The 27,639-nt window shown below is 39.8% G+C and overlaps 4 protein-coding genes across 22 annotated transcripts in view; 2 read left to right on the forward strand and 2 right to left on the reverse strand.

The window, feature by feature from the left end:
• Nucleotides 1–1,597: 1,597 nt before the first annotated feature.
• LOC143149734 (uncharacterized) lies at nt 1,598–5,521 on the reverse strand. 2 transcript variants are annotated; one of them, XM_076317355.1, is made up of 9 exons: nt 5,175–5,521; nt 4,897–5,023; nt 4,708–4,831; nt 4,551–4,633; nt 4,297–4,472; nt 4,027–4,232; nt 3,697–3,957; nt 2,212–2,487; nt 1,598–2,154 (listed from the first exon to the last, which is right to left on the reverse strand). In XM_076317355.1, the coding sequence occupies exons 1-9, from the start codon at nt 5,298–5,300 to the stop codon at nt 1,938–1,940; spliced, it is 1,596 nt and encodes a 531-aa protein (XP_076173470.1). In that variant the 5' UTR covers nt 5,301–5,521; the 3' UTR covers nt 1,598–1,937. The 2 variants fall into 2 exon arrangements, with proteins under 2 accessions (XP_076173470.1, XP_076173469.1); XM_076317354.1 differs by having other exon boundaries at nt 2,212–2,490.
• Nucleotides 5,522–5,670: 149 nt separating this feature from the next.
• Nucleotides 5,671–8,256, forward strand: Trprs-m (Tryptophanyl-tRNA synthetase, mitochondrial). The gene is made up of 6 exons (XM_076317357.1): nt 5,671–5,836; nt 5,922–6,090; nt 6,181–6,443; nt 6,505–6,626; nt 6,685–6,955; nt 7,038–8,256. The coding sequence occupies exons 1-6, from the start codon at nt 5,769–5,771 to the stop codon at nt 7,270–7,272; spliced, it is 1,128 nt and encodes a 375-aa protein (XP_076173472.1). The 5' UTR covers nt 5,671–5,768; the 3' UTR covers nt 7,273–8,256.
• LOC143149736 (NAD(P)H oxidoreductase RTN4IP1, mitochondrial) lies at nt 6,320–9,314 on the reverse strand. Its single transcript, XM_076317356.1, has 7 exons — nt 9,037–9,314; nt 8,615–8,971; nt 8,305–8,537; nt 8,028–8,237; nt 7,840–7,952; nt 7,502–7,769; nt 6,320–7,431 (listed from the first exon to the last, which is right to left on the reverse strand). Exons 2-7 carry the CDS (start codon nt 8,859–8,861, stop codon nt 7,324–7,326), a joined length of 1,179 nt encoding a protein of 392 aa, XP_076173471.1. The 5' UTR covers nt 8,862–8,971; nt 9,037–9,314; the 3' UTR covers nt 6,320–7,323.
• A 159-nt stretch (nt 9,315–9,473) lies between these two features.
• Sif (guanine nucleotide exchange factor still life) overlaps nt 9,474–27,639 on the forward strand; it is a 35,324-nt gene continuing 17,158 nt past the window's right edge. For 6 of the 18 annotated variants that reach the window (XM_076317327.1, XM_076317319.1, XM_076317331.1 and 3 more), the window contains exons 1-14: nt 10,302–10,497; nt 12,934–13,737; nt 15,213–15,397; nt 15,513–15,631; nt 16,163–16,370; nt 16,533–16,777; nt 16,939–17,503; nt 18,497–18,850; nt 18,945–19,001; nt 19,081–19,252; nt 19,437–19,664; nt 20,440–20,569; nt 27,053–27,198; nt 27,316–27,583. In XM_076317327.1, the coding sequence (XP_076173442.1) occupies nt 13,571–13,737; nt 15,213–15,397; nt 15,513–15,631; nt 16,163–16,370; nt 16,533–16,777; nt 16,939–17,503; nt 18,497–18,850; nt 18,945–19,001; nt 19,081–19,252; nt 19,437–19,664; nt 20,440–20,569; nt 27,053–27,198; nt 27,316–27,583 (2,844 nt within the window). In that variant the 5' untranslated portion in view covers nt 10,302–10,497; nt 12,934–13,570. Of the gene's footprint in view, nt 9,590–10,301; nt 10,673–10,726; nt 10,834–11,187; nt 11,350–12,933; nt 13,738–15,212; nt 15,398–15,512; nt 15,632–16,162; nt 16,371–16,532; nt 16,778–16,938; nt 17,504–18,496; nt 18,851–18,944; nt 19,002–19,080; nt 19,253–19,436; nt 19,665–20,439; nt 20,570–23,099; nt 26,170–27,052; nt 27,199–27,315; nt 27,584–27,639 lie in introns of those variants that run through there. The other 12 variants (XM_076317321.1, XM_076317322.1, XM_076317324.1 and 9 more) reach the window with 12 other exon arrangements.

Raw genomic sequence — 27,639 nt, forward strand, 5'->3', positions numbered from 1 at the left:
TATACGACACCACAGCGAGGTGTTATGCCTTGTCGGTGACTGTATTGTATATATCAGAAATAAATATTAACTAATATATATATATATATATATATATATATGACTCGACTCCAGCGGGTTGAAAACTTGCTCAGAGGTTTAGGTGGATAGCCCCCTGGTGGAAAATACAGGAGGTTCCTGTAACACGGAAAATATACAGAATAAACATTTTATTTTACGGGAGTTTGAGTCACGATCTGATATACCGACCTCATAAAATATAAATAATTTTAGAGCGCCCTCTTAGTTTGAAAAGATTCTAGGAACTATAGTCAACCGAACCACCGAAGTTGGCAATGGTAACAAATTTAGATCATTTGTTTCATTCTTTCTTACACGTGGCACTTGGAATATTTTACTAACACTGAACTATGAATATTCTGAAAATTTCAATGTACCTCTTAATGAACCTGATCGAAGAGAAAGATTACACCAGCGAATCGGTGTTCCATTATTCCTTCCATCCACTCGCAAAATCTACAAACGTAGACACGATTTAGGATATCTAACAACAAAAATGAGCTTTCCGAGTTTGCGAGTTCCGCAGGCAAGTGCAAATTATGACTAAGGCAGGCTGTATTTTTTGTAAAATAGATGCTTGTGCTTTATAATAGCTACAAAACTAATGTCTAATACTGCTACTAATATTATTGGTGCTCTATTACCGTTATTACGTCTACGAAATTTACTATTATTACCATTAATTATTAATACTATTTTTATTATATATTTCAATAATTATGTTGAATCCTATCGGGCTAAAATTTTTGTTGATGAAATAACTACTTTAAACAAAAATAAAGTTGCTTAAAATTAAAAAGAGCCAATCTTATTTATTCTTCCCGCATCGTACCTTTCCATTAGATCTGTAAAAGAATTGCCAACTACTTTTATTTTCTAATTGCTACTATTTCCGCATTATTTCATAAATTTTTATGACTTGTGAATTAAATGTAACATTAAAGTAAGATTAATTTTATGTTCGTATTTTACTTTCTAACCTCTTTAATAATATAAAGCAATCAATTTTTCCATCTTTTAATCAAGTCTTAATCTGGTTTAGATTCATCACGAAGTATCGCATTCACCACGGAATCTTTCATTTTAAGCTTTGGATTAGAACTCGATCGATAATAGTCTCGCATTAACCACATATATATCAAAATTGTCACCATCTATCAACAGGAACGGAAACTATCTTTGCAAGTTTGGGAATTTACCATGAAAGTCGCTGATCCAAAATAGTTATACCATTTCACTGCCGATATTCAAATTTACGATAACTGAGTCATAATCTAATCTAAATTCTAAACATGAGTATTATTTACTCTGTATGGAAGAATAAATGCTAAAAACATTTTACAGTTTGCTATCTTAGTCTATTTTTGTACTTTAATTCAACTAACGTTATTACTAAATTATATCCCTTTATAATGTATGTATTGTATTCTTATATGTATTATGTATTACTCGTGCCACTTTATTCTTTACGACAAATGCTATTGTTATACCAGGAATTTGTACGATTGGATAATAAATACGCAAATTATAAATAAATAATATTTATTTCATTTCATTTCATCTTTACATGAAAGTGTATATAAAAACGAATTTTTACACGCCAAGACGAAACTAACGTTATTCGGAAAAAAAAAAAAATAAATATAATAGAATCATTTTTCCATCACTGATTGTTTGCAACAAAGGTAAAGTATCGAACAAAGTTCTCTGGTTAAAATTTGTTCGTTCTATATTTCTTTGTATTCGGAATCATAATACAATACTCGTATAACACGATGAAAAATATGTACAGACGGTCTCGTGGAAACCAACCACGTCTCGCGATCAGAATTTCGTCGTCAGTGTCCTTGGCACGAACAAAATATTCGGTATCTTTTTCAACCTTCGGTTAGAATTTCAAGAAGAAGTCGCCTTAAACTATCGAGACCTGTTAAAAAACCACAATCCGGACCTTGATGCACCATGGAACTTGAATTACAAGCTACGGTCGAACCGTGTACGAAAGTTGTGTGCGCAAAGTCGATCATTCTTACATCGACGCGCGCCTCCTGGGACTTTTGTTTCGTTTTCGAACGATAAGAACAAGATGTATATCTAGAAATAAATGTTGATTCATTGGAATTTCGAGACCCATAGAAACGGTTGTTTTACCTATTTGATGCGATATTGGCGCACTCGACTTCTTCCTCTATTCTTTCCTCGTTCTCGTACAGACGAAGTAGTCGACGATGCGCGTGCCTTTGTCTTTTTGGTCCGTTATCCGATCTAACTTCCGTGTCAGAATTAGTGTCTTCTGTGTTATCCGAATTTTGTGTGAAACAAAATTCATCGTTCGAGGTGTCATAAAGCATCCATTGTTCGTATATGGGAGATTGAAGCACTGTGTCGATCAAGCTGTCACTAGATTCGACGAAAACAGTCTCCTCGCTGCTGGGATTACGAGTTCGCGACATAAAAGTCATTATTATTAATAGAATATTAGGGTATAAAGAAACGGGGCGCGCAAAAAGTTCTAAATTCAAACTTTATCGATTATACGTACGTACATCTAAACGCGTTGCAAAGGTGTAAGGAAATTTTTACGCACCCTCCGTTGGTAGATGTCGTATGGTAGTACGATATAAAAGAAAATGTTTATATCTCTAATATACAGGATGCAGAGTAAATGGCGAATTTCGTGCGTGCTTTATACACAAACGATCGATGGAACGAAAGAATTGAATATTTTGATACACCGTTTCCTTTACGAGAAATCCGCCACTTACCGAACGTCTTGCAAGTCGTGTTGAATGAAAGAAAGAAAATTGTCTCGAATTTATCGCTACATAGACACGTGTGTTGTGTTTTGTGTGTGTGTCTGTGTGTGTGTGATGTGTGTGTGTGTACAAAATTGACAAATAGTAATAATTCCCACCACGTGTCGCGATTCTTGGTGCAAAAATCTATCCCATTCTCGATGTACCGCGTCGTCTTGTGACGTTTTTTAATTCATAAATATTTGCACCTAGTTACTTTTGTAGAGTTGTACTCTACGCATGAGCAACGGTATACCTACGAAAGGATTTTGAAATCCACCACATTCAGCTCCGATCCTCCCCTAGTAAGAAACTGATCGGGCTCGATTAGGGAGCAGTTTTCTAAAAAGTGACGGTACACAGAAATATACATGCTTAAATAAGGAAAATATCGCACTATCAGGTCACCGATGTATTTAGTTGTACGATATATTTGCGATAATTATCACAAGCGTCTGACGTGAAGGTGCGATATTTCCTCTAAACCGATTTTTAACAAAATGTGATTCAAATAAGCTCAGAATCGTCGTAACAACTGAGGTTTTTTTTTTAAGACAAACCCTCCAATGTTTCAAGTATGTTAATTGATTTTGTTTTTATTTTAATTGAATATAATCGTAGTCAGTCTATAGAGGTAGCAGTACGCGTTCCAAAACATCGGAGGGTTTTGAATAAAAGAAGAAGAGAAATAATTAAATTCCTAGTGTTGTAATGCTGATTGAGCAAAAGGTAATATTTTTTCTGGATATTAGTTTGCGTGACAACGTTAGGAATTTAATTTCGCAGCAAATTAGAAAATTTTAATCAACCGGTAAAAAATTAAAAATAACTGATCACAAACCTTGGAGCGTAAAAATTCGCAGTATTTTTTGCCCCTCTCGCTGCTGCTTCGCCAAATCCTCTGTGTAAAGCTGCCTGACTGATTTCCTCCTGAATCGAAAGATTGTAGTCCGTGGAATTATTACTTGTATCAGCATCGTAGCACGCTTCCGAACTACGAGCAACGTCCTCCGCAAAACTAGAATCAGTTGATTCTTCTTCCACTCGTAGGGCAGATGACGAATTATCCGTTTGATATCCTTCGTATACAACTAGTAACGAACTGAAACATGTCTCGAATAATTGTTGGTATTTTTCCAAGTATTTCAATAATTTACTCGAATAAACTTACCACGAATAAAATCGATAGCTACTTTGCCTTTCGATCGCGCGTCGTAGCTGCTCTAATTGAGTCACCACTTTTTCGATAACCAATTTTCGTAAACAATAACCATTGTGAAAAAACCGATGTAACGCTGCTTTGAAACCTTCCTCGTTCAATTCCCTACCCCAATATTTGTCTCTTTTAACATAATGATTAGCATCTGCTTGATAAACCTGAAAATTTCCTCGAATGAAAATTATTGCGTATTATGTAAATGTAATAATAACAACACCAAACCTGCATTCCACATAATCGAACACCCAATGAAGCTGATGTACTAGCAGCACACTTTGCAATTTGCGTGTTGCGTTTCTCAGCGGATGCATCGTCGCCGTGTTGCCTAGTCCCCATTTTCAAATCCAATATACACGGACGAGTGTATCGCGATGTGATATTCTCCAATAGAAGGAAATCTGTTTTTGTGGGAAAAAAAGATTCAAGCTATGAAAGAAAATTTGAATGTTTTTAAGTATGATGTTTATTGTACTAACATTGTCCATTTTGTGTAGTGTTATCCAAATGCATTCCTGATTTAGGTATTCCTGTCGATATGTTATTACGATGAATTTTCATTCTAAAAGAAAAAAAGGAAATTGTTCAATGTAACTTACGTATATTACAATTGTAATGTATCAAGCAAGGATTTACCTGAGTACGTCTTCTTGCTTTCTTTTGGACGAACTATGTCCTTGTCTATTATCTTGTTCCCTGAAGCTAGGACTATAACGTTTATCCAATGTAACTTCACCACTATTGGAAGCTTGCATTACACCTTAAACATTTGTACATATTGTAACAAAAATTTGGTGTCGAGTCCTATGTATTGAGACGACTTACCTTTAAATTTTGGAACATAGATTTGTATGTCTTGTGGAATGTTTTGATAAAAATCAAGTTCTCTACGGTTTAATGGTTTGCAAATTGTATTCTGGTTGAGTAAAAGCAATCTTGTGTGTCCACCGACCTATACGAAATATACAAGTTAAACACATTTATCTGTGGGTTTTATTTTTCTACTCTTTTTGAAAGGTATACTCGAATATCGAATAGTAGTGGTTATAAAAATTAAATTTATTAAAACAATGGAGTCAAAAAAATACGGTGCACCGTCTCACCTGATTCTTGAAAGGTAATAATGCAACTTCTTCGTCATTCTCCTGCGGAAAGGAGGAAGAACTATTTGTATTGTGGCACTGTGGTTTAGTCTCTCCCATGCCCCAGACACTCGAAAGATATACCATAACCGCTTATTATTGTTCGATAAACAAGACTCGAAGAAACCCGATTTATTCGGACGAATTATACTTTTGTATTTCTCGATACGTTTTGCACCCATCTGACATTGGTGAACTATTCATCGATGCATTGTTCAAAATTTCTTTATTCAACAACGTACAACGTAATACAGTTCACGATATTATGGGATCAGCTGTTCGTAACGGCTGGGATGCAAATTCCTTCTCGAAAGGGTATGTGGATATTAAGAAACTCACTGGTAAAACGACTTTGTGTACAGCACGCTAGAGGGCCTCGAATAAAGGGAAAAGTCACCAGCTTCACACCAATCAAAACCCATTTGTCTCCTCGGCCTATTTTACTTTCGTGTTTCAAATTGCACTGTGCGTTGGACACGGTCTGTTTGTCTTTCAATCGAACGAATAATAGTAATATTCGGTAACTTATTGAAATTTTAAATATTTTGATTAAAAATGTTTACGTTACTGAAAAGTATTGTTACATATCAAAGTGTCGAATGCAAATTTGTGTCTATAAGACGGTACAATCGAATGGTTAAGTTTTACTTCATTTTTCAATCATTTTGTATTCGAAATCGCATAAAAATCATGAAATTAACAACATAGGTACTCGAGTGTAATCACTTCCAAGAGAATATTTTCGGGAATTCAACCGACTGGAGACATACATTTAGGGAATTATCTCGGTGCAATACAAAGATGGGTACAACTCCAGGAGATTGAAGAAAATGTCCTTTGGAGCATCGTAGATATGCATTCTATTACTCTACCGCATGTAAGTTGTCAGGAAATTAGCTCATAGTACAGTATTTGTGTAAATACAAATATTTGCTTTGTACAAATTCTATATATGCAAATGTTTTAGAATCCTACACAGTTGTACGAAAACGTATTAAAAATGACAGCAACATTATTAGCATGTGGCATAAATCCAAAGAAAAGCATACTGTTTCAACAATCTGCTGTACCTATGCATGCACAGCTATGTTGGATCCTTGGGTGCATAACAACTTTGGCAAGGTTGGCGCACTTACCCCAATTCAAGGAAAAAAGCAAAACGTTAAAAAATGTTCCGTTAGGTTTATATATATACCCTGTCCTACAAGCAGCGGATATATTAATATACAGGTAAGTATAAAACTAATCTCGCGAAGACAAAATGTATATAAAATATATGTACATATTGTAGAGCAACCCATGTTCCTGTTGGACAAGATCAAGTTCAACATATACAGTTGGCGCAAGAGTTGGCTATTTTGTTTAATAAAAAATTTGGTGACCTCTTTCCTGTACCACATTCTCTGAATAATGGTAAAATTTCTTTTTGTATCCCCAACATGAATTTCTAACGAAAACTGTACATTTATAGGTGAAGCGTGTCTGCGAATAAAGTCTTTGCGCGATCCTCAAAAGAAAATGTCGAAATCAAGTAAGGATTCAAAAAGTAGAATAGATATATTGGACGAGCCAAATATTTTGTTGGAGAAAATAAAGAAAGCCGTAACGGATTGTACGTCCGAGGTAACTTACGAACCCGAGAAACGTCCTGGTGTATCAAATTTAATTGCCATTCATTCTATGCTTACTGGAAAAATGCACAGCCAGATATGTTTAGAAGCACAAGGATTAGACACAGGAAAGTATGTGCTTTTGTTAAAAATTCTACATCTTGTTTTATCGTCGTTGGTATAATTAATACGTTTTTTTGCTCGTATAACACAGATATAAATTGGTGCTAGCAGATTTAATTATAGAGAAACTGTCTCCAATTCGAGTGGAATTTTCAAAATTAATTAAAGAACCAGCATATTTGCAGCAAATCTTGAAGGATGGTACAGAAAAGGCAACAGAAATTGCTACAGATTGTTGGCAACAAGTTCGCAAAAAAGTTGGTTTTGTTGGTGACGCGCAGTGTACAAATGAGAAAAACGTACAAAATATATTACGCAACATATAATTGATCTACATGAAAAGTCTTTTCGTTAAGATTTTCATTTTATTAAAAAAATTATCTCATATCGATGACCAATTTACCCCGTAAATGACCTTGTGCCACTCTATCGTATGCTAATGGTAATTCTTGGAATCGATACACTTTTTTTACTACAGGAACAACCTGAAATTATATAGACACGTTTTATGAATTGATGTTACCTTTGCTCAGCATCGTACTTGGCTATAAATACCTCTCCACTTTCAATGAAAGACTGAAGAGCTTTAATTCCCACTCGCGAAGGTATAAAAAATCCCCATTTCACGAAACTTGTATTCTCCATGATTGGGATGTTATATTTCACTAACTCTCCTATATTTCTCACCATCCCAGCGATCAGTCCGTGATGGTCGATATTTTTTAACAATGGAGAATTTAAAGTTATATATGTACGATGTGGATAACCCTTTGATCGTATTTCATTTGGTCCCTGATTGGCGCAATCCAAAATTATGTCGTACCTATGGTAGAAGTCGCGACAAAATTTGTACGAAATACGCAGTCGGTAGTTGATTTAAACAAATTACATACGGCCCCTCTGCGATTAATCTTGAATCGGCATCGCTCAGTTTATAATCGATTACAACGTCCGCTCCTAATTTTTGTGCAAGATTTACAGCATCACTGCTACAAGTAGTAATCACCTAAACCAGTTTTGTTTATGTTTTACGATGTATGCAGAAATAATAAGTTTCGTTCGTAACTTGCAAGTCACGCACATGCATGTTCCAAGCCTTTGCAAGTTGTATTGCCAATGTTCCTACTCCACCCGAACCACCTAATATTAAAACTCTGTTACTTTTTCTCGTGGCCATTATATTCTTATAACATAATCCACCAGTGATCCATAGAGCTGACCATGCAGTAAGTCCGGCGTATAATATACTTGCTGCCTCGATGCACGATATATTTTTGGGACGTACATCAACCTATGGACAAATATCGTTTACTATTAAATGATTCATTCTTACGCTTATTAATAATGTTATTATTTACCAAAGTATTATCAACGACTACGTAACCAGCGTGACAACCTTGTTGTTCTACAGGGACTACACCCCATACTTGGTCGCCTAATTTTAATCTGTTGCCCACGCTATGCCCTTTTGAAACTATTACCCCTGAAAAGTCTCTACCTAAAGTTAATGGAAGTTCCAATTCATCGTATTGTCCACCAGTAAAATTTGTTGCTTTCCGAATAAAATTTAGAGCTGCTGCTCCGTATCCTCCTAAAGCACCATAAAATCATAAATATACTTTTTCGATTTTAAATTATGGAGAAACGATTAATAACGATGTGTAGTACTTGTCATAGCGAGGTCTATTGGATTTACACTAGACGCTTCGACTTTCACTAGAATATCTGTTGGTCTAGCGATCACCGGAATTCTGATGTTTGAAAGCTTTAATTCCTCCGGGCCACCGTACGAATGTATCTGCCAAGCTTGCATTTTGTCTTCGACATTCTCCTTGTGTTTTACTGAGAGCTTACTAGCAGAACGCGACTGAATATTTCCAAATGATTTTAAACTCAACGCGATTCTCTTCAACATTGTTTCAAATTAATATCGACTAACCGATATAAACACCGAAGTACAAGAAATTTGAAAAATAGGTTAGGTCGAGATGTTGCGTGTTCGCGCTGTTATAACTCAATTTACATCTGTATCGAAAGTAATTTTTCTTAATCTACGCAATATAAATTCCCATTTAGACGTATAAACATACAATTTAACACATCTGCTTTGAACATTCTGTTGTGAGGAAATTGTTTACAATCAACTTTCCAACATCGGTAAAATCAGTTGAAAGTTAATTTTTACGCTTTTTCTTCCAATGCTCTACCGAGCATGTACTTATGCGCTCGGTCGGTGCGCACGAATTTTGTCCTTCTAGGAAAAAGTCACCAGCGCCAGGGCTGATCGAGACGTTTGCCGAAGAGAAGGACGGGTTTGGGACGGTGCAGGGGCCGCCAGTAGTGATTTTTCCTTTAGACGGCAAGAATAAGTACATTTGATATGAGAATCATTACTAGATATTTTTACAGGATTGGGTTTAAAAATTTTATATTTGAAATTCGGAATTGAGTAGCCGATACATAGATATGTACGCGTTGGCGCTCGTTTCGCGATACATACTTTTGAGTAATCGGGAATGCGAAACACGGAGTTTGCTATAACCAAGGACGAAATAATCGTTTTCGAATTAAATAGGAACGTGTACTTTACGAAGAACGATGCGTATATTGAAAACCATGTGTTGCAAACACAGTGAGAGCATGGTAAGAATGTTTAACTCGGGTTATGATTCTTATCCTGTAACGAGACTTGAAACGATCAGAAATGGAAGTGAAACGTTCGATCCATGTAATTTTACGCAAATTTTCAGTACGATATCGTAGTCGTAGCACTTGAGAATACGTCCGTTACGAATGACAGAAGAGAACTTCGTTGACAATATGGTTCTTTCGTTTTATAAGTAAACGTGGCAATGCGCATGTCGAATATTGATCGGTAATCACTATGGTTACGTCTCGGTATAGAAATACGACGGTGACTACGACGACGACGACGACGCCGACGACGCCGACGACGCCGACGACGACGACGACGACAACGACGACGACAACGACAACGACAACGACGACGACAACGACAACGACAACGACAACGACAACGATAACGACAACGACAACGACAACGACAACGACAACGACAACGACAACGACAACGACAACGACGACGGCGACGACGACGGCGACGGTGACGAAGACGACGACGACGACGCCGACGACGACGACGACGACCACGCCGACGACACCAACGCTAACGACGACGACGACGACGACGACGACGACGACGACGCTGACGACGACGACGACCGCGGCGGCAGCGACAACGACTACGAAGACGGTGACAACAATTACTCCGTATTCGTTTTATGGTGAGTTGAATGGAAAATCGAGCAGTGAGATACGGTGTTAACGATGAAACGTAAAAATGACTAGTGATAAAAGTGAACCAAAATTTAAAATCAAAAAGTGGACGAAATAGCGGAGTGGAAAAAGAAACGATGGTGTAATATTGTATCGAGTAAGCTGTAGCGAAGAAGGGAAAAAGAAAATGCGAGGAGAGTAAAGAGTGACGGAAAGAAGAAAAATTGAAAGAGCGAGAGGAAGAACGGATAAGAGTGAGTGAAAGATACTGGGCCTGGGTGGATAGGTGGGCGGACGACGGTAAGGGAGGGGGAGGAATAGAAAACGCATACAGGGCTGTTCAGAGTAACATGGAGCGCATCGCGGGCGCAGCAAGAGAGGATATTGACATTTTCGGTCGAGGGGCGCGCATTCGTAGAAGAAGGGGAGGTGGGTAACGGGGCAGTCGCCTCTTTTGCTCGATCCTGCAGTATCCATGGCTACGTCGTTCGCGAGGATTTCGCGCGAAATACCAGAAATTTCGGACGGGTGATCTTTTATTTAGGATACTGTCGGTGAAGTGTCGGGTGCTTGGACAATCTTCGACGTTGGTACGTCGATAGGAAAATTGTCATTTATTTGTCGACGGGTGATCGTTCGCGAATTATTTGCTTTCGGAAAGGGTGGATACTGTGATCCCACCCCTCTACTACGAGCACGGTAGCCCATCCCTTCTTTGATACCGTCCCTAACCCCTCTCCACTCTTCCGTTTACCATCCTATCTCTTACTTTCCTACACACCTGCGTCTCTTTTTGGTGGGTCTAGCAAGGGGCGTTGATTGAGCACTGGACAGCGGGTGGTGCATCCTGCCTGGCGCAGTGTTTACCCGAACGCCAGGGTGAGGTACCTCTAACTAGGCTGAGTCATTTTTTCCCATTTCAGTGACACTACTGATCAGAGTGTTACGTATTATTCGCCGATTGTGCAATCGTTGCATCGAATGACGTAAAAAATGGCAAAGTTTCTTCGAATTTGTTCAAGTTGCGGTACCAGTGACGAAGTATCCGATTCGGTTGCAGTGAAAGGAAAAGGAAATCCTTTCCATTGGCTGCAATTTTTCATTTGGTGCGTTAATCATAACCGGAAAGCGACAAAATGCAAGGAAACGCGATAGATTTTTCAAACGATGTGGCCGGCTTCTCCACCCGCCATTCATGTTTAGGCGCGGACGGCAAGTAACCGCATCAGGCTCGAAATCGATATAGCGTTTAGAAAGTTCTCTTCACCCACGCCTACGCTATCCAAACGCTTACTTTGTCCTCCGTTGAGTTAACTGACTCTAGAAACCAATTGTGACTTTTGACGAGACATCTACTTCTTGTGTCTCATATTTTCTCGATCAAAGGGAACTAATCTCGAGCTTTGATTTCAAAATTGTCGTTACGAATATAACTTTATGCTCGACATTCGTGTAATATGTGCATATTAAATCGCGTATTCTCGAGTGATTGCTGTTTAAGTGTTAACCGAATAAATAGTGTTCTTGCTTTCGTTCGAAGAAACAATTACGAAACGATTAGCACGTTTTAAATCTATTCCCATTCCCACATTTTCTACGCTTTTACACGATTATCGATTAGTACGTTTTCGTTATTGTTTTCGAACTTGTTCTTCCGATCGTTACAACGAAAATTCACATTTTCAACGTACACAAGTATCTACTTACTTTTAGTACTCGAGTGGCTAATTAGAATATGTACATACTTTTAGAGTGGTGATGACTAGTTTGATATTTAAAACTGGTCGAATACTCGCTAGTTTCGTGTAAGATTTATGTATCTTTGATATCAATATTAATAAAAGAGGACATTTTTATTACCTTCGAAATCGAGCTGGTATTGCACGCGCGCGCGCGCGCGCGCGCGTACGCGCCCGTGTGTTGCATACATAATTAGTAGAAAATAACGTGAATTTCAGAATCGTTCAATTTGTGTTGTCACGAAATGAGTCAACGCGAGAAAGGTGTAACCAAAGAAGTAAATAGTAAAGATACATATTGTGTACCTTTTTTACATTGTAAAGAGTGATGTACAAACGTTACGTAGACGAAGAGTCGGCACCGGTTCAGTAACCCTCCCGCGACGCTACCCCTATTATTATCCGTGATACATCCACGCAGTGCCCCTCTCCGCTTCATTGACCTCGCTAATGTCTGTACTATTGTACGGCGCTGTGAAACAACTTTTCTTTTAGAATAGCAAAAACTGAAAGATTTCACAAATTTTCAATACACGCATGCCATATTGGGCCAACATTTCTATCAATTCGTTTTCGGTTATCGCCCGGTCGAATTTTATTTCTAATCGTTTCTAACTCCATTCAACTAACGATCCTGAGATATTTCACGATTCTTTCCAGACGGTTGTGCAGAATGGAAATCAATTTGTTTTATTTCTCGGTCGGTTTTTGCCCCAAAACAAACAAAATAAGTTGGGGAAGGGTAACGGTGTCGGCGCATTCATTTAGTCTAACTACTAGGTGGATCAATGAGACGAGTAAAACGTGAAATTTTCGTTACGATCGTTTCGTTAGCTCTTCTTTTTCTATACTCTTAGGAGAAGGAGAGGCAGCGGAAACACGTTGTATTCTTAAAATAACCTAACGGAACAATGACCGTCGACTAAGATAATGAAATTATTATATTTTCAGCGATCATGTCAGGGACTAGCTGATGACCTTTCGAACATCTGCAACGATGTGACAATAAAGATATCTTCTCCTACATCCTCTCTTATATCACAGGGTATCGTCCCCTGTAATACGTACAGTGCTTCCCAGAATAAGACAACAAAACACAGTAACAGAATAATCGGTGTTTAATTAAAACGGTGCCAAAAGTCGACGGATAAGCCAATCAAAGTGAATTTTACGTTGTCTTGAATTTTCGAAAAGTATCGACAGTATCGGTAATTGAGAATCGATAATGGAAGAGAAGTGAAACAAGCAAACTGCAAGAGGGAAAGCGCGTGTGAGAGAGAAAACGTGTGTGAGAAAGAGAGAAAGAGAGAGAGAGAGAGAGAGAGAGAGAGAGAAAGAGAGAGAAAGAGAGAGAGAGAGAGAGAGAGTGAGTGAGTGAGTGAGTGAGTGAGAGAGAGAGGTGAAGGAGGGAAAGACACGCAATCGACTGAATGCGGAAAACGATTAGATAGAATTGCAACAAAGGATAGAGAGTGCACCCTGGAAAATAGTGTTTACCAAAGTAAAATTGTTAATGGAACTTGATTGGCAAAAAGAGGCGTGAAGGGGAGAAGAATCACAGGTGGGATAAGAGATTAACAAGAATAGAATGGGCAATAAGTTGTCTTGCAGTTGTGCTCCCCTTATCAGAAAGGCGTATCGTTATGAAGATTCCCCATGGCAGACAGGGGCTAGGGACGTAATGGGCGGCAGCGGAGGTCGCAGGGGTGATACTGGCCACTTGCTCAGGTGCGGAAGCTTAAGAGAAAGGAAGAGGTGCGCATACCATACCATTCAACCATTCAACCACTCCATTCGACTACATTATCGGTCTCTATTTTTAAGAAGGTCACTCGTACACATTTACATTGAATGCATTGTGATTTTGTTTTCCTCGGGTAGAGCCGGTATAACCAGTCGCAATTTAGTTTCTCCGATAAACATTCATTTTTCACCTCTGTTATCGATGCGTTCTGCCGTACGAACGTACACGTACACGTACCTACGTAGAGTCTACTTCGTGTTTAAACGAGGATCGTAAAAATGATACATAGACATACGGTTAGAGAAATCATTTGTATAAAACTATAGTAGTGGTGCAATGTACAAAATGGATAATCGTTACTTAACAGAAGTATCCTTAATACGTGTAATACTTACCCTTTGTCTTATCAAATGCATCAATTCGAACGTTTACGTTTGAGAAGTGTTTAAATAACGTTTAATGATCGTTGACCAAGTATTTGACCAATCAAACTGTTCTACCTGGGCTCTTTTAATTCTCATTTACTCCTCTCTCTATTTTCTCCTGTCCCCTGAACATGCACGCACGCACGCGTGTATTTAGATCCATTTGCGCGTTTGGTCAAGTCACTTTCTCTTCCTTTCTCTCTATTCTGACTTTATTTTCTAATGCAGTCTATCCTGTTTTATTCGTTTCTGGCCTTTCTCCGTTTCTTTATCGTATCGCTCGTTGTTTAAGCTCAAAGTTCATTTTCCATATCCGATGCCATTTGTCCGAAGCTGATCATAGTATTATAGATATTGCATTCGAGGTCGGTACGATTCGCCGATCTAGAAAATTAATACAAAGAAGGCAGACAACTCGTACTTGAATACTTTTCAATCGCATACCGTGATCAGTGGTCGGTTGTTGTTTTTTGCAGACTTGCGCTTAAAATTATGTCAGAACCGATTCTATTTTTCTATAATTGGCTCGGAAATATCGTGGCCATTTAATACGATACTGCAGTACCTTTACTTTCGATTTCTATCGTGTCGTCCGCGATATATTTCTTTTGCACTTTGTACGACTGTTTACGCCTCGTTTGCATGCTTTTACAATATACATAGTATCGTCCCTTTGTTCGTTACCTATTCAACATTTTGTTCGAAATATTATTGACTTTTAATATATGGTAATAAGGCTGCTATTCCTTATAAGTTTTATTTATATAAAAAATACAGTGCCTTGGTTGATACTTTAGGAAATGCATACTTTTTCTTGTTAATTCGTCGAAAGACGTAAGAGGGTAATTGTTTTTCTTTGAAAAACGTCAAATTTTTTGTTTCGCTTTATCGATCCATTTCTTCGTTGTTCCATCGTGATCGCGAGTCGGTTTTCTTAAAATTGAATTTTTTATTCGGACGATAATTGTTTTTTTTTTCCCCCTAAAGTATTAACCTCTTCGATATCTCGATGTGAGAAACGTTCTTATCGCGACGCACAATTCAGTAATGAGATTTTTTAGGTTGTGGGCCGAAGTGTTCCATGTGAGTGCAAGTGGAGCAGGGACTGTAAAATGGCAGCAGGTATCGGAAGATTTAGTTCCTGTAAATATCACTTGCATCCAAGATTCGCCAGAATGCGTCTTCCACATTACCGCGTACAACAGCCAGGTCGACAAAATTCTAGATGTGCGATTGGTTCAACCAGGTAAAGTTTATTCTATAACGAAACGATCGTACGTTTTCGAACGATTCGAGACGATTTTATGAATAGAAAATCCATGTCGGTACGTAATCTGTTTTAACTTCTCATTCTGTTTAAGGAACCCGTATCGGGCAAGCGTCCGAATGCTTTGTTTATTGGAGAGATACGATGACTAACGATACATGGGGATTGAATTTTACCTCTCCGATCGATGCTAAACAATTCAGAGAATGTTGCGTAAGTTTACATAGTAGAGCCTGTTTGTGTCAGGTCTGTAGGAAAGTTCCCACGTTTTTCTCATTTATCGTCTATGATACCGCGATAAACGGCAAACGAATGTAAAATCGTCATTAAATGGCAGACAGCTTAAAAAATTATAAAAATACTCTGGCCGGTATTACCACCTTATCGGTTATCTATAACACACGTGCAGTACACCCCGATATTTTCGTCGGTGATAAACAGAACGATTAAATGCCACACGGGGTACTTGTATATACGTAATATGACGGTTTCGTCGATTACTCGCGCGTAAGATACAAAATGGTAGACTTTGCGAAGAAAAACCGCGGAATTTTCCTCATCGTCTATGCTTAGCGGTGCTTTGCGTTCTTACCGGACGTTTTGAATATCTATTTGGAAAGAATCCAGGAGGATTCTTTATTGAAAAATATTGTATACCCGCAGCGTGAATACAAATTTGGGGTTAAGAAAATTGATTCGATAGGACTCGAGTCATTTACAGTCATTAGTTAATTTTTCGTACAGTCACCGTCGTTCAAGATTTCAAGGAAAGCGTCCTCTTCTTACTCGTTGAAGCTCGAACCACCGAACAAGCAGAAGATCAAAACGCGGAGAAAGCCTCTATCGACACCAGCATCGCCGAGCAGGTCCAGAGAGCCTCAATGCACTTGCATGACCCCGGAACAATTTGCCAGACTTCGAAGTCAAGAAGCTAGATATCGCAGTTTCTGCGGTACGATATACATATATGTATTATTTTCGTGGGCGCGTTAGGTAAAATTGCTTAGCAACTTTGTGCTCGTCTTGTCGGTAAACTTTACGAAAAGTTCAAATGTAAATCCTTATTATATATGCGTCTATAGAGTGTATAATATTTTATTAATACTCTCTGCAGCCACTTCAACGCTTCCCCGTACAATGGCACGATCCACGGAAATGGAAATGACACCGGCTCGCGATAAAATAACAGCGGCAACATCCAGTGCGTCTCTTTACGATAATGTCAACAATACGACCGCAACTCCAGGAAAGGCGCCAAAAGTTGAATCGACGAAACAGAAGGAGAAACAGAACGAAACGTGTCAGACAACACCGAAGACAGCGAACGTTGGCATTGAAACTGTTACCGTTGGCTCACAGGCAAGTCGTACAATTATTATTATTATTATTATTATTATTATTATTAATTATTTATGCGTGCACGTGTTTCTCTGATGATCGGTACTTTTAAGGTTCTCGTGCCCAATTAGAATTTGCGTTTCGTTCGACGATATATGTAAATTGTTTACGTTCGATTGCAGATCGATAGCCCGGAGGAGAAAGGTACTACCGTTTCGCCGAAAAAACCTCAGAAACAAAGTCAAGATACGTCTACTCAACAAAATGGCACTGAAATGTTAAAGTCGGAAGGCACTCAGGCCGGTGGCACCTTGCAAAACAAATCTCTCCGAAAAGAACAATTACACCACACAAAGTCTGCCGATTACACAGACCTGGAAATGCAAAATGGCAATATTCTCAATATAGTGAATAACAATAACAGTGGAAGGAAATCGAAAAGCAAGAGCACAGACGACATGAGGATCGAGAATGCGCAAAACGGTGGTATCAGTTTGGACTCGAATACCCTGAAAAGAATGTTAAAGCCTATGTCGAGTATCGACAGTCCTGTTACATCGCCAGAGATGACCAGAAAGAAGCACAACCATCATAATGGATCTTATCATTATCATCCGAGCAATAATAACCAGAAGTATGTTATGCAAGAGACTGAGAACGAAAACTATGCGCATCCGTATCGAAGTCCGTACAGTAACAAATTCCAGGCTTCTAGAAGCGTGCACGACATGGGACGTCAGTATATTGGTACATATGTCAAATTCTTCTACAGATTAAGATACACGATATATCAATTACATACGCTGTTCGTTACATGCTGTTCGCGGTTGTTTCGTTCGAATTCTCTTTCGGGTCCCGTATCAAGTTTCAACCAGAGTTTTCGCACATCGGTTTACAGAATATTGGTCACGTACACATTTTAACGAAACACATTTCTCCTTGTTTCCCGAATTTCAGCAATTACACCTACCTATTGTAGCACTCTGTGTACCTAAGAGGTTCGTTACGTTTATAACGTTCCTTAATTATTTGGACGGCTCTACCGATAATGACAACAAACTGAGGCATTACCGACAGACACCTCTAGTTTCTTAAAGAGAAAGAAAACGTAGAATTTCATAACGCGATCGTTATTCGATAGAGTAGCAATGTATCGTTTGTATGCGTGCTTTCGATGACGACGATTTCGATACGTATAAGAAAGTGTCTTCAATTCGTAGACAAGATTTCTACAAAAGTTCATGTTTCTACGAAGATTCGTTAAAAATATAAACAATCGTGCAACAATCGTGTTTTTTTTGTTCCGTTCAATTCAAATATTTCGTCGTTGATTCTCTCCGTACGTAGATACATTCGTTTTGTGGTAAAGTGAAAGAACGGTCTACGGTCTACGGTGTACGGTCTACGGTCTACGGTCTACGGTCTACGGTCTACGGTCTACGGTCTACGGTTTACGGTCTACGCTCTACGGTCTTTTACGGGCATTCTTCGACTCGCGCGTGTAAAACTCTTAATGTCATAATGTCCTGAATGTTTAAAAAAAGAAAGGTATTGTACTCTATAAATAAATGCATAATGGGGTGCGTAGATCGGTTAACAAGGGTTGCATGGCGCATGGCGCATGTCAACGCATCTTTGAACCAACCTGAACGGAATAAAGTAACGATTCTTTTCACCCGACAGCTGAACACGTTCGTCACACCGTTTCCAATTCCTGCATGAGGCACCTGTTTGTCGTAGGCGGCAGAGACAGGACCTATTTAGATTCGGAATGTAATCGGTGCACAGGTGACATGTCGCCGCCGTCGGATAATGTCATCTTCGATAATCAGTGTTACGCGACCACGCCGAGTTCGTCGAATGGTAACTCGGACATGGAACAACCAACGCACTGCAATTCGCGACGTTGTAACAGCAGCCAGACATATCAACAGCAAAGCATGCAATCCGTTTCAACGCCTGGCAGTCCGACCAGTAGACTTCTTCTCGAGTACGAGATGCATTTAAGGAACACCTTGGCCAAGGGTTTGGATGCCGAGAGTTACAGTTTACGTACATTCGAGGCACTGCTCACGCAAAGTATGGAAAATTTAGGTGAGTCGACAAACTCGATCCTCGTTCAAACTATTAATAGCCTGTGAAACTTCTTCTTTAACAAGCTCTTTCCCCGACCATTTGTACGTTGCAGAATTTGCAGAAAATATACCACTAAACGTACAGCGCACACCACATGTTTCACGAAGACGTAAGTTCAAATGGATTGCATTAAATATACGATAAACGTTAATCGATTTATTAGTTACATGCGATGAATTCCCTTGCAGGTCATATTTCGAACAAGTCGTCGACGTTGCCACTGTCGTATCGTTACTGCAACGAAAGACAAAACAGTAAAGACAGAGACGGCTATTATAGCGATCGCAACGAAATGATACGAGAGAAGAGAGACAGAGACGCTGACCGAGATCGTGGATATCTTAGCGATTACAATTCGAGGTAATTTTCATACGTTCTAGGGGAGTATGGAGATCGAGATTCATACGTTCGAACAAACATTACATATGTATATTTTTCTAAATTCTTTGTTTCGAGTTGGTCAATTTGTATCGTATTTAAACTAGCGAAATGCGAATGATTTAATACACGTATGTATTTACATAAGGTTCAATGAAATTTTAAGATGTGCCAGTTGCATCGGAGAATCGGCACGCGCTCAGTGGTTTCGGCATTCCGACGGATGGCAGTCGGGCAGTTCCACTTTCGGTTCTGGTGCTTCCAGTTCGATAAATCCAAGTTATCCGGGACATAAACGTGACTCTCCGTGGGACTCTCTTCCATCGTTGAGACACGAGGGCAGTCTTAACGATAGCGGATATAAATCTAATCGAACAGACTCTCTGGAACAAAGGTGAGAAATTTAACGAGTAATTGAACCGAGAAACGCACAAATAAATAAGAACGTGTAAGGGATAAGGTTTATCCGCTCCCTATATTTATGGAGATGAGACCCCACAAGGGATAAGATTTTGTAGATGGCGCAGGTATTACCCTATGTACGAAATCAATTAAGCCTTGCAGACCGCACAATCACAGATATCTACTTGGAGAAGTGTGCTCTCCCGATGGTGTGCTATGCAACCTGTTGTTCGATCTGATTATCATTCTAAAAGTGCTGCCGAGCGATTCAAACGGTCACTTTGCTTCCATCATCGAGATTCTCATCCTGTTGTAGTCATCACAGCCATCCTATCGAAATCTCCACTCGTGCTATTTCGCTAATCCCCAATTTTCACTCTCGACTCGCTGATACTCGTTGTAAAGATAATTTCGCACAAACGATTGCAACATTTGCGTTAAAAAGTAATCTCTTCTAGTGAAATATTAACAATAAAAATGTAAAAGTATTGACGACAATATGTCGAACTTTGATTGAATTCGCTTAGATCGAACTCGTATCCCTCGGTATGTGAAAGTTGGTGGATTAATCCGCAGTCGCTTTCACGACCTCGTACATAATCCTGTACAGTGGTTGTAAATTTATTTCTCTCGTTACGATTCTCCTCTTACAGATACTGTACAAATATCTAACATAGCAATACATAAATGTAACACGTTTCATCCTTGTGCTTGAATATTTGTACCGTTGTCATTAGTTAAACGTAGCTCTTTTCTCGATTTTTTAGGGGCACTTTTGATAGACAAGACAGCGTAAGATCCGATTACATGTCGGATAGGGACAGTAGATACGGAATCGTTCAACAAGCTTCTTTGGAAAGTACAGACTCGAGACTTTGCTACTTGACGTCGTCAGAGGTGAGTCGTTTGAATAAAATCGTTGACTTTGTCAGTCCGGGATGTGTGCGCGGGCATATGCGTGTAAGCAGATACGTTTGCTTACTATCGTTTTGATCGAAAAACAGTTTAAAGAATATAGATGCATATACGAGAACATAATAATGTTTATCTTTTTAAATTGTAAACTACAGGTTCGAAAAGATTCGTAAAAGGCATAGTAGAAACGATTATTTGAACACATTATTGAACGGTACAATGATAGTTTCTTCTTGATTATTTTACAGTTTCTTTTCTGTTTGTACGCACGCGTTTAAAAATATTTCACTAATATTTTGCACATGCGTTTAAAATACTGTACTAAACTGTAAACGTAGTTCACTTTATCAAAGATTTGCGCAAATTAAAATTCAGTCTAGCGATAAAGAAAAGGTGAGTCCGTATATGTATGTGTTTTGTGTTTTGCTTAAATAAACTTTGCACGCGTGTGCGTGTGTGTGCGCGTAAAGGCATGTAATAAACGTAAACACATATGCGCACATGAGGGCACTCGTAGCATTCAATTAACGTAACTCACGTAAGCGTGCTTACGAGTGTGCACACGCAACCTTGTTTCATTCATGTTGCAAAGAAAGCGTAGATTTATCGGATGTTGACAACATACTAACCTCTGTTTGCACACGGTCTATGCGCGTTTTTGAGAAAAGTATTGTCTCGTTTTATATCGTAAGGACGAATACGCAAATTTTACGGAAACATACCTAATTGAGTGAGTATTCCAAACACATATTGAAACAGAATGAACAAATAAAGAGAACGTGCGAATGCATTAATAACGAACGATTCCGCGACGCGTATTCATAAAATTTGCGTCCGTGTAATATTAGTAACCGAAAATTCGAAAATAGATATTTCTTCCCAATAACTGTGTGCGTAAACGTATAACTCGAGTTGCGAAGATACTGTCTCGAGTACCATTGGTTCATTTTCTCGTAAATTCTCAGTGACATTGCGAACCAATTATTTCGGTTGCCGTTTTCAAAATAAAAAATCGGATCCACCAGCTGCCTTGAATCCGAGATCAGTAGTCACGTCTACGTGCGAATCGTCCGACGAAGAAAGTGAAAGGAATACACCGAGAGTAGAGATCCTGGTGAAAATTAATTCAAACTCGGCTTAAACTTGGATAAAAAATAATCCGAATAGGGTCGTGTTAATTAATTTTGATTGAGAAAACTTTGTTGTAAAATTCATTGGTAATACTGTCGTAAAGATGTAATGTAAACTATACAAATTTCAAGTGTCGATGCACAACGAAGAACTGATTTCGACGTTTGTCGAACCGTACGACGAATATTTCGCGTGGAAGAAACGAAAACAGTTATTGAGTTATTGGATAGAAGGGGAGGAGGAGGGGCAGGGGACTCCGCGACTTTAACCGAGGGAAAAGATTTAGTCTTGAAAGCGAATGGTATTATATTTATTTAACTGTCTACTTTTAGTTTCGTAACAAATCCCTCGCGGTTAAACTCTACGCTCTGTACCTTTCTTATTTCTATTATCTACGATTACCTATGAATTATAATTTCACGCGTTTCTTGTATTATTGTACATTTACTTTTCTAATAACAGTCATTAATAACAACTTTTACAATACGCTGTCCGTTCTGTATTTTGATTCGTATATTAGTGTTCATATACTATCGTTTGTATATCTTTAGCGACGTCAAGATTCAAAGAGATAATATATATAGTAGATGATACAAATGGCGGATACATAGAATTTGATAGGTTTGTGATTGAAAGAATACGACGAGAGAACAATGGTGAAATATTGAAAAGATTTTCAGAAATTTGGATCCAAACCAATTAGTAGCTATTTGCTTCATCGATCGTTCTTCTCTATTCTTGTCGATATATCGCACGTGACGCATACTAAATAAATAGTTGGTCTACGTAGAAAATCTTGATAAGACAGCTGTGCATATATGTATAGTTTACGAGTATTGGTGAGGTAGCAGAGAGCAACAATACACTAGCATCTCGTATCCGGTATCCGCGGTACCGCGTCGTGTCGCGTCGTGTCGCGTCGTGTCGCGTCGTGTCGCGTCGTGTCGCGTCGCGTTTGGTACCACTCGTTCCTCCCTTGAAAATGTAGCACCCCTTGGTAGCTCGGTACTTTCGAAACGTTTCCTTCACCCCACTAAAAGTTCCACCACTACCACCACCACGACCACCACCACCACCACCACCACCACCACCACCACCACCACCACCACCACCACCACCACCACCACCACCACCACCACCACCACCACCACCACCACCACTACCACCACCACCACCAGCAGCAGCACCACCACCACCGGCAACGTCTACCCCTTCCACGTCGATCCCCCACTGTTCTCCTACCCCTTCTGTGCCTTCATCCATTTTCCCATTCCAAACCCGGTTTCCGTGGCCTCTTCGCATACCCCCTCGCCCATCTTTCGTTTCCCTACTACCAACTACTGCTACCCCGTCCCCCTTTCGGTCTCTACAAGGACCGAGGTATTGATTCCCCTCGCGGTAGCAACTCTCCTCTTCCCTGTTCTCCAGCGCAGCAGTCTGGAGCAACGCACGTTCGTGACTGCGGACACCACTAATTTGCCACTCGTTCGTGGAAAGTCGAGGGAGAGCTCGATAATTATCGAGCTCCGCGAATAATCCGAGGAATCGGAGTCGATTTCTCTGGTTACGAAGGTGGTAATTTTGCTTGCTTCCAAACTACTGGCGGGTCCTTCAGGAGCCAGGAGACCGACGACGCACCGTCTGGAGCTTATCCAGCGGAACGTCACAGATATCTCACAATGGATGGGGATGACCAGTGACACTCTCGAGGATTAGAAACATACGCCAAGTCCGAGTGTCGTATGTTAAGAAAAAGCGCCGGTTGCTCGTGATGTATAAGATACACATATATTGTACATCGTAAACGTGGAAAGTTTTATCAGAGATATAGACGGACTGGTTGGTAGTCCACTACTAGATACCAGTTGTTTTGGACCGTCATGTTAGGAGAATCGATGCGAGGGAAAATATTTTCATCGAAATACCATACGGAATCCATTCTTCTGGAGCAATATTTATAGTTCCAGTTGTTTGGCACGTGCGGGCTCACGTGGTGTTGTCAAAGAATGACTATGTACCAACAAGTTTTTTAGCTGGATTTAGATATATCCGTGCATATATACGGTAATTAGGTACCTGGTATCTCTATAGTTTTCGTTCGCCGGGCTCTTTTGCGCGTGCCGACGATGTTTCAATAACGAAAAAGCAAGGAAAGATACGTTTCTATGAATGTTTGAGAAAAATGTGTAGTTTGTTTCAAGTACAAAGGAAAGAATAATAAAAAGGAAAAGAAGATAGGAACGGAAGGGAGGAAGGAAGGAAGAACGGAAGGACGGAAAGACGGAAGGACGGAAAGACGGAAGGACAAAGAGACGGAAGGACGGGACGACGAAAGGAGGGAAGAACGAAAAAACGAAAGGACGAAAGGACGAAAGGACGAAAGGACGAAAGGACAGAAGGACAGAAGGACAGAAGGACAGAAGGACAAAAGGACAAAAGGACAGAAGGACAGAAATATCAAAGAAAAGAGAGGCGGAAGGAAGGAATGACGGAAAGAAGGAAAGTTATATCTATAATTAAGTAAAAGAAGATAGAGAAAGTGATATCGAAAAATGTAACATATTTTTATACGGAGAATTCGTTTCTACATATGTATTACAAAAATATTCTATATATTTACTTTTAACCGCAGAATACAAGCTTTGCTCGTTACGAGCCGATCCAAGAGGTACATACGTATACCAGATTTTTAGGTGGATTTTAGGAACGATCGTTTCCATTGGTTGACCAACGTTAAAGAAATAGTTAAAGTTTCACGAAAAGATCGACGAAAGTATTATGGGAAAGGAAGATCCGATTCGAGAGAGCAATCTTTTTTGTGTACGTACGTTGGCCAAGTCGGATCAAGAATACAATCGGCTGACAAAACACGTACAGATCCACGTGGTATAAGGGTTCGTTACACCCGTGAAGTAATTGGCTACAAATAAGAAATTCGTTACAAGTTATATTGGAAAAGGAAGTTGATATGTCGCGCAATCTCTAAAGTGCAAAAACAATTTGCCTTAAGTAGTGATTAAAGGTGTACAAAGAATCGGAGATGTTCCACCTCCCAACGGTGCTATCTCGTACGTAATATACATGCATGTGTGTATGCGTGCGTGTGTGAGTGTGCGTGCGTATGTTACGTGCGCGCGTGTTCGTGCGCGCGCGTGTTTATAATAAGAGAAGTGTTTCCGTTAGTTGGAAAAACAATAAATGTCACGCGGTGAATTGTAAGATGTTCGAGTCGAGAGAAGAATCTGTGTTTCTCCTCTTCTTGCCTTAACTCCTGGTTCTTATACCTGGCGCCGCGCATTTGATCTTTGATCGATTATCGAACGATCGAACAAAGTCGCTGTTTACCGTTCGTGGAACATGATCAACGCGAGTCGTCTTTGTTTTTTCTACTGTACGTGCACGTTTGTAATCGGTCTATGGAATTTAGTTACGGAAGAGTTGTGGCCGCTAGGTATGATTTTTGTTAAGCAGATCGTTCAAATTTACAATCGAGACAAAGAATTTTATGCACCAAGGGTGCACTGCGAGGACGACCATGCCGGTGGCGACGAGGGTGTTTGCAACGACGACCGGTTTTAAGCCCAGATTCGCATTTACACCGTAAAAAGAAGGTGGTATATGTGTACATACATAATGTTTTCGATTGACGCACATCGAGACTTTCGAGCAGCATCCACGGTAATCGGGGAACGCGGATCGAACGAATCCTTTTGTTAATCCGTGTTGCGATTATCTTTCCCATTGTTCAAAAGATCATAAAGACGCCGATGAAAAGAGGAAACGTATCGAAACGGATTTGGGAAGAGTCGTGAGGTTTTCGTCAAATTTCCTGCCTGGAACAATTCGTTGGTTTCCTACGAGATTCGTCTATCCGTAAATTCGTAGTGGTATTCTCGTTGGATCTGGCGAGAGCATCGACGTAACGACGAATAATGGTAGAGCCGAAATGGTCGATCAAACGTATGAATAGCACTTTGAATTTGTTGAATCCGAGCAGTAGCTATACAGACTTGAGGACACTGCACAAGAAGCGTTGTAAAAAGTATGTTTGTCTTTGCAAGAGACACACTATCAGCGTAATATGTATCAATGAAACGAAAAAATTGTATTGGTTCAACTGTAAAAACGTTCGAGAGAAAGTAAACTTTGGTTTCGGCGACGGTTACTACTACAAATTACTCAGGATTGTTGATGGAGCCCTGAGTACCTGGGCTCAGCGCTATATCGACGGTCTCAACATTACTCGCAGAGAGATCATGTTCAAGATCAACGGCACCGCCAAGACGAACATGAAGCTCTTAAAGGAGGGTTGCTACTGTCATTATCATCCGCACATGACAGCGGATGCGTGCAACGCCGACTTTCTGAAAAAAGTCGTAAGTTTTTGGGCCGGTGAAGGCCTTAGAGGAATACGTGACAAGATCCGCGGTATGACGAATTATGCTAAAAAGGTAGAGACACGAGTTTCCGCGAAATCGTTGTTTTCCTTTATGTTGTATGTTTACTTTTATCGCAATCGCAATCGTAATCGTAATCGTAATCGTAATCGTAATCGTAATCGTAATCGTAATCGTAATCGTTACCGTTACCGTTACCATTTCCGTTTCCGTTACCGTTACCGTTACCGTTACCGTTACCGTTACCGTTACCGTTACCGTTACCGCTACTATCGTCCCTATCTTTCGATTTCTCCTCTTAATCTATCGTTCCCTTAAACTTGTTCACTTGCATGAGAGAAGAACGTTCGACAAGCACGGTCTGTGTACCTCTGATGCATTAAAATCCGCGATGCAACTATGTCATCCAAAGAATAAAAACTGTCGTGGTACATCAATTGTTCGTGAATGGTATACTATTTTTATACAATATCGATGTATCTTTTATGCATCCTATTCTATTTATACATTTCCAAGGTTATTCACGGTAATCGGTAATTGAGCTGTTCGTCACTGTATCGCATTTTCCTCTCGCACTCAACGTCGCTACCCGTATATCCTACTCCTTCTGCACATCCCCCTCCAACCTCTCCTAATCTCCCTCCCTCCTCTTCTTTTTGCTCGCTCCGTTACGTCCCCTACGTCCTCTCCTTCTGTCTTCTCGTTTATTTTTTATCTCTTAACGGTATCATTATTAAATACACGCGTCCACGCTGTTGATATAGGATCCTCAGGATACGCAGTCGATGATAATAGTTCCGTAGTGATTAACGACTCTTGTACATGCATATGTAGATAATCCTCAAGATTTTCACCCGTACTTGAACTCGTGTGTAACGCGATCATTTCCGTCTGCTGGAACTTCGGACGATCAGAATTACATGTCCAACTGTTGTAGATGTCGGATGATGATAGAATGTCGCTAACTACGGCTGTGAGCGATGACGATGACGGTGAAAGCGTGATAAATTCACCGTATCGAGGAAAACAAACTGGCACAGCTGCAGCTTCGTTCAATTGTACAGGAGCGGTTCGAAAGGCTGGGTGAGTAACGTGTATTATATTACTGGATCAGCGAAAACAATATTAGCGTGGTGCGATGTGCAATTGTGTCTTCAATTTGTGTTTAAGTGCGCTGATCGAGATAATGTTGATTCGCAGATTTCTTAGCGTGAAAAAATGGCTGTTACGGAAGAAACATCAGATCGAGCTTGCGAGAAAAAGAGGCTGGAAGGGTTACTGGGTTTGTTTGAAAGGGACTACGCTTCTCTTCTATCCCTGCGATTCGCAAGAAAGCAGAGCTATGGAAGCGGCGCCGAAGCATTTAATTATAGTTGATGGCGCAATTATGCAACCAATTCCAGAACATCCGAAAAGGGATTACATATTTTGTCTGAGTACCGCGTTCGGCGATGCTTACTTATTCCAAGTAAGTAGAATAGTTGAACGGATTAATGCAGCCTAGTGCGGCCTAGTGCGGCCTAG

The sequence above is a fragment of the Ptiloglossa arizonensis genome, chromosome 7, assembly GCF_051014685.1.
Source record: "Ptiloglossa arizonensis isolate GNS036 chromosome 7, iyPtiAriz1_principal, whole genome shotgun sequence".
Lineage (NCBI taxonomy): Eukaryota > Metazoa > Arthropoda > Insecta > Hymenoptera > Colletidae > Ptiloglossa > Ptiloglossa arizonensis.